General features: G+C 35.2%; 1 protein-coding gene across 1 annotated transcript; it reads right to left on the minus strand.

Annotated features, from left to right (window-relative positions):
- Positions 1-628: 628 nt before the first annotated feature.
- On the minus strand, positions 629-4566 carry LOC109812742 (protein DETOXIFICATION 49). Its single transcript, XM_020376781.3, has 2 exons — positions 1429-4566; positions 629-1133 (listed from the first exon to the last, which is right to left on the minus strand). The coding sequence occupies exon 1, from the start codon at positions 4415-4417 to the stop codon at positions 2840-2842; it is 1578 nt and encodes a 525-aa protein (XP_020232370.1). The 5' UTR covers positions 4418-4566; the 3' UTR covers positions 629-1133; positions 1429-2839.
- Between the last annotated feature and the right edge of the window lie 2230 nt (positions 4567-6796).

The following is a 6796-nucleotide window of genomic DNA, read 5'->3' on the forward strand; positions in this document are numbered from 1 at the left end:
TTGAGATGCTTTGTACGTAATTGGTGCACAAAAAAGCGTTACAACATGGGATGGGACAAAAAACAAAACCAAATGATCACGATCGTGTAACATGTCAATGTATATTGAAAGCATATACTTGTCCTTTCGCATTAGCTCCGTAGAAAAGGAATTAGCATAATTGCACATCAAATATTGCAAATCGTCTTCATTGTCTTTTTGAGAAAGTAACAGAGGAAAGAAAGTTAAACTTAATTTGATTCCCGTATTCCAAGATTATATACGTAGATCACTAGATCTCCAACCAAAATTAAAACCCCAAACTGTCTTCCTTATTATGCCATCTAATAATGAAAGCAACAAAGCTAAGAATTTGTTAGAAAAATATTGTTTTCTGCATATAAGTGTTGCAGCTGATTCAGATTAACCATTATCAGTTTGCAACTTGACCTGCAGCTTACACTCTTCGGTATCATCATTGTGAAACCACTATCGCCACAAAGTTTCCATCCCTCGTGCATGATAAATGGTTTTCTGATGCATCTTATTCTATATATATATATATATATATATATATATATATATATATATATATATATATATATATATATATATATATATATATATATATTAATAATGAAACTGCAAATCATGTCCATCTTATTCTATATATTAATAATAAATAAACCCAGATCACACATATAAGGCACATTAATCATAGAAGGAGGATAAGACAACCAAGTCATCAGAGGTCACTTTACATGCCGGCGTCCGGCAGTTACAACCCGATTTTGTTCTTTGAATACTCTGTTGGTTGCTGACCTACCCATGAGGTAGATTTGAATTTCAAGTTCTAAACATTTTATACTCCAAAAACAATGTTTCTCTCTCAAATGACTCAGAGAGACTACTTGGACTTGCCAACTAGGTGACAAAAAATTTTCCCCTTGAGCATTGAAACATAGATTTTCATATTGTACTTCATTTAATGTCATTTTCGTATCCTCGTCCGGAATGTGAGCCTTGAACAAATAGAAAATTCTTACATCAATTAGTCAAACTCTCTGCACTCTACCCCATGAGTGATCAAGCTGTCTAAATTGTCAGTGAGTCCACTTTGGCAATGATCCCCATCTTATTTTGGCTACAAGATTCTGCAGATGAGATATTTGTGGAATCAGAAATGATTCATATTTCATAATAATCTGTTTGACTTCAATCTCTGTGGAGTAAAAAACAATTGTATTCTAAATAAAAAATAAAAGGAGGAGATATTAATCGTTGTGTTGCTTTTCTCATACATAGGTAAATTGTTACTGCATTCTTAGAATTAATACTTTCGATTCTTGAAAGAATTTAAGAGTTGGCAATTTTCAAATATAGAAGGAGCTTGTATACAAGCATTAAACACAATAAATATAAAAGTGAAGAATCTACAAGAAAAATCACCTGAGTATTGAAGTGTCTCTTGTGGAGTGGGAAGTATTTACCATTCATTATATCTCTTGACTAAGAATACTCGAGTTCGAGTGTTGCATACTTGGGAAAAGTATTTTCAAGATTTCACATATTTGTAGTCTTATTTGAGATAATAAATCTTTATTGTTGGAGTATTTCTGTGATAGTAAACACGAGGTACCGAATCATGTGAATTCTCTGTCTATATCATTTCTTTTTTGGTGTGCTTTCTATGTGTTCCCGTCATGGATCATGTGTATACGTGCAAAGTTTTCTCAATAGTCTTACACGTAATAATGCACTAATCGGTTGAAGCTTAAAGTTTCATGGCATAGTGATGGTAGGACTAAAGATTTTAGTTTGGAGTTCTAATTCTTTCACACTTATTTTAGACCGACTTTATACTTTTTTTTTATGTCACTCCTCTCTTTCAAATTTCAATCACATCACATCATTGCTTTAAATCACAAGTCATTTATATGAATGAAAATGAAGCGAAACGGAGAAAGAGTGTGAAAGGCTCATTTTCCTTTTAGTTTATAGCATAATTTTATCAGTAGTAGTAGTTGGATGGAGTCAAACTGAGAATAGTGAAACAAAAACTTGAAACATACATGGGTAAGGTAATGCACTATGACGTGCAGAGTTACAATAAAGAGTGATTCATGCCCAAAATTGGTGGCTGCTAGTGTCATGAATAAATAGAAAAATGTGTATGCACAATAGCTTAGCTTACATGGCTATAATTAATATACTCTTGTCTCTACCAAACATATACCTTACGCAGTAATTGAGATTGCTCTAATCTAATCAATAAAAAGAAATGGAAAACTCCCAAGTCAATTTTAGGACAATAATAAATTCTTATATTGTCTGGAGTGAAAGGTATATGTCTTGAGTATATATGGGTTTTCTTGCTCGAAATATTTATGTTTTTATTATTGGAATTTGCTAAATAGAATATATAACCTGCTTGTAGCTGTATAGTGCCTTCTTTTACCCGAACAGAGGAAAGAGGACAAAACATTTAGGAAACAGCATGAGTTAAACAAGTAATATTAGTTGTATATAACGTGCAAGTTAATTTAACTGAAGCAGACGATCGTGATTTGAATTGACGATAGAAGAGAACAAAAACGGTAACGACGATAATTACGTGAAAAATTTTAACATTATTGTAGTTAAAATAAAATCCTCGATCCAGCCATGTGACCTAAATTATATAAAAACAAAAAAGTCATCCTGTGTCACTACCCTCTCCTTCCCTATACAGCTAAAGACAAATTCCTGATAGATTTCTCTTTCTATCAATCTCTCTCCCACACTATTTGTCTTCATTTTTTTTGCCTTTTGGTTTTCGTTTTTGTCAAAACACCAAGATTACTAAAAGTTAAACCCACGATTATTTATCTTGATCCGAATCCGCTAATGATAAAGAATCTTCCTTGATTTCAGCTTTGTGCGGCTTCTCTGGACCAATCTCCTTGCTGTTATCAACAACAACAACAACACTTGTTAGTGTCTTAGCCCTCAGAGCCTCACCATCCCAATCCGTTTGACTCAGAACCACCAACATGGTCACAGCACAAGAGCCCTGAGCAGCAAGTAACCCAAGCCACAAGCCTTGAAAATCAAACCCTGCGTAGAAGCCAAGCCAAACCGCAACAGGCATTCCCACGAGGTAGAAACAACCTAAATTAATGTTGGCACCCACTTTGGGTCTCGCTGTGCCTCTTAACACCCCGCACCCCGTTGTTTGAGGACAGTTTCCGAGTTCGCAAAGTCCTATAATCGGCAACACCAATGATGTCAAATTCACTATCTCTTGGTCATTTGTAAACATGCTGGCCCAAACATTCCTAACCACAATGGTGAAAACCAAAGCCAAAACACCCAACACGAAGCTGCAAGAGAGGCCAACTATAGCAGAAAGTTTGGCCTTTGAGGGCTTCTGCGCGCCGAGTTTGTTCCCAACTCTAGTTGAGACGCTGAAGCTTATTGAAGAAGGGAAAATGTAGAGCAAAGAAGTGGTTTGGATCAAAATCCCCATGGAAGCCACGGTGGCTCTAGGATTCACCAACAAGCCACACAACAGAATCATGATCTCATACCACCACCATTCCAGGCACACGGAAATGCAACTCGGAATAGCCAAATTGAGAAGCGAGTTCCACTGAGTAAAACACTCGAAGGAAAAACCTCCCCATGTTTTCTTATGAGTGCCAGAGAGGACTATGTAGAGAATTAAGGAAGCAACAAGGTTGAGATTAGTCCAGACTCCAGCGAGAGCGACCCCTTTGATTCCCCAATTGAGGTGGGAAACGAGGAGGTAGTTGATGGGGAGGTGGAGGAGAATGGAGAAAACGGCGCAGAGGGTGAGAGGCAGAGTAATGGATTGTGTTCGAAGGTAGATTCGTAAGGGGTGTAGGAAGGATTGTGTTATGAGGTCGGGGATGGAGAAAAGAAGATATTTTTGGGCTTGCGTGGCTATGGCCTGGTTCTGGCCACACAAGAGAAGGATGTGCTTCATGTAGAGCCAAAGGAGGGAGATTGGGATGGAAGTGAAGAGAAGCAAAACAACGGTTCTCTGTAGGCAGAGGCCGAGAAGGCTGAATCTTTTGGCGCCGAAGGCTTGGCCGCAAATGGGCTCCATTCCGACGGCGAGGCCCGAGAGGATGGAGTAGCCAGTGATGTTGGCGAACCCCACGGCGAGGGAGCCGCCGGCGAGGGCGAGTTCCCCGAGGTGCCCCAGGAAGAGCATGGAGATCATTGAGCGGCAGTATAGTAATAGACCCGTGAGGATCATGGGGAGAGCTATTTTGGATATGGAGATTACTTCTTTCATGACCTGGGTTCGCATTCTTCTTGGCTCATCCTTTTGGATCAACGGGTTCGTGATCATCGTGTCCGGCTGATTCTCTGTCTCCTCGTTGCAGTTGCAGTTGCATTTGCAGGGCAGGTGGGAGGCTATATGGCACATAGTTTCACTTTTTCTTGTCCGTGAGAGTTTAGTTTACAAAACACGTGAAAGTTTAACAGAGCAAGAGAGAGAAAGAGAGAGAGAAGAGGGGAAGGGGGTTGTGCAAACTCATGTGTGCTGCCTTTTATAGGGGATTTTGGGTGGGAATTTGGCCTTTAAATTTCATACCGTATCTAAAACACGTAATTTCTTTGTCCATTCTTTTTAATAGATATTTATATTTTAAGAAATTAGTCCCTAAAAAACATTACGAGTATATTAAAGGCACTTTTGGAGGGGTGGAAGCGTCGACCTTCGACCGGCCTAAAGATTATATTGCTGTAAAGAGGACCATATCCATTGTGGAAGAGTAAAGATTCAGAGGTTGGAGATTTGTTAGTTCTTTTGTTTCTTGGAAGATCAAAAGCAAGTCCAATCAAAGTAAAACCCGGTTGTTTTTTTGTTTAAATTCTAACTTATATGTGTATGCTAAAGGACAGGGGGGAGAGAGAGTGATCCAAGTTGAGACTTCACGGTTTCTGTTGTATTAAGGGGCAATGTTGCTCTCGGACAAAGGATATCCTTGGACAGTTATACAAGGATTCGTTTTTGTGAGTAAACCAAAAACCAAGAGTCCATTATAGTCATCAATGTTCGCCCTTGATATATAAGGAATTGTGCATATGTTGTTTAATTGACAACTCAAATTTGTCTGCTTCGTAGCAGGGAACATAGCTTGGGACAAGGCTGCTTAACGATTTGTTCAACCACAAAGTAGTATCTGAGGCATCCATAGATACCATTGTCTTGTTTTGTTTTGTTTTGTGCCACACCTTTGGAGAGACAAATCACCCAAACCAACCCTCCTTCACCCTCTTTGTCTGTCACACACCCTTCTTGCTCCTTGTACCCACAAAATAACATTAATGTATGGGTTTCATTGCCAATGACTGCTAACGCCTAACACCAGCACATTTAATGGATTCGGGTATTTTTGTTTAGTCAAGTAGAAAATTGATCTTAGTTCTCTTGATTTCAAAAACTCAACCGGGTGTCAAAGGTTGCATGCTTTAAAATGTGGATTCATATCATATTATAAAGTAGCAAATCAATAATTACTTGACTTTATAAGCTTACCCACTCCGTGTGTTGAAAAAAACCGTAAAAGCAAGGTAAGTTTTTTTCTTTTTTTTAATGAGTTTTTAGGATTAAGTCTTGTTTGTTATGTGATTGTGTATGTTGATCTCAATTATTGATATTCATATTATTACTTAATAGATGTCATATCATATGATACATGTAATTTTTTTTTTATTTGATCAATATTAATAAAACAATATTCAATCTTATGAAATATAATATAAGAATATAAATGTCTTATAAAATATAGACACTAAAAATTATATTCCTTTGAACTTATATATAAATAAAAATAATTAATTTCATATATATTAAGAAAAATAATTAAATTTATTTAACTTTTACAATTTTATATAAAATATGTATTATATTTCTTAAAATATTCTTACGAGTAAGGATTAATTATAGGTTATTAGTTTTGGGACATCTTGTAAATCATATCCATAAAAAAACACCTTATTTATAATAGATAATTCTCTCATTCATTACCATAAGATTTATTTAATTGAAATTTATTTATATTACAGTTAAAAAAAATATATATAAGTCCAAAAGGAATATATTTTATAGATTTAAAAAAAACAATTTACTTTTTTTTAACTATTTAAAAGCCACCTTGTCAACTTATAAAGAATGACTGAGTGCCTCCATGTTTTACGTTAGTTGAAATAGTTGTCCACATGCATGCTTGCAACAAATATATATAAAGCCATGATATCGCCCTCCCCTCTCTACTGAAAAAAGCAAATTTTCAACAGAAAATTTCGGATGGATCTATATTTGTTGGAAAATTTATATTTTTCGACGGAAAATTTTTGACAGATATTTTTGTCAAAAATTTCAGACAGATTTATATTTTTGTCAGAATTTTTTGGCAGAATTTTTCGTCGGTTCTGTCAAAAATTCCTGACAGAAATATAAATTCGTCGAAAACTTTTCTACAAAAAATTCTGTCAGAAAATAAATCGTCAAAAATTTTTGATGCAATATTTCGTTGAAAATTTCTAACGAAAATATAAATCCGTCGAAAATTTCTTATTTTTTTTTTATTTCTTATTTTCATTTTTAAAATTGGAATTTTTATTTTTAATTCTTATTTTTTATGTAATCATTTTTAACTACTTTTTATTTTTTTTAAAAAAGATAAATAATTATCTTAGGTGTCACCTACAACAATTATGTTCTATTATCGTATTGATATTTAACACCTCTAAAAAAAAATTAGTTTTTTAAAATAAATATTATTTATCTACCTTAAAA

This window comes from Cajanus cajan, chromosome 7 (genome assembly GCF_000230855.2).
Source record: "Cajanus cajan strain Asha chromosome 7, NIPB_CcT2T_4, whole genome shotgun sequence".
Classification (NCBI taxonomy): domain Eukaryota; kingdom Viridiplantae; phylum Streptophyta; class Magnoliopsida; order Fabales; family Fabaceae; genus Cajanus; species Cajanus cajan.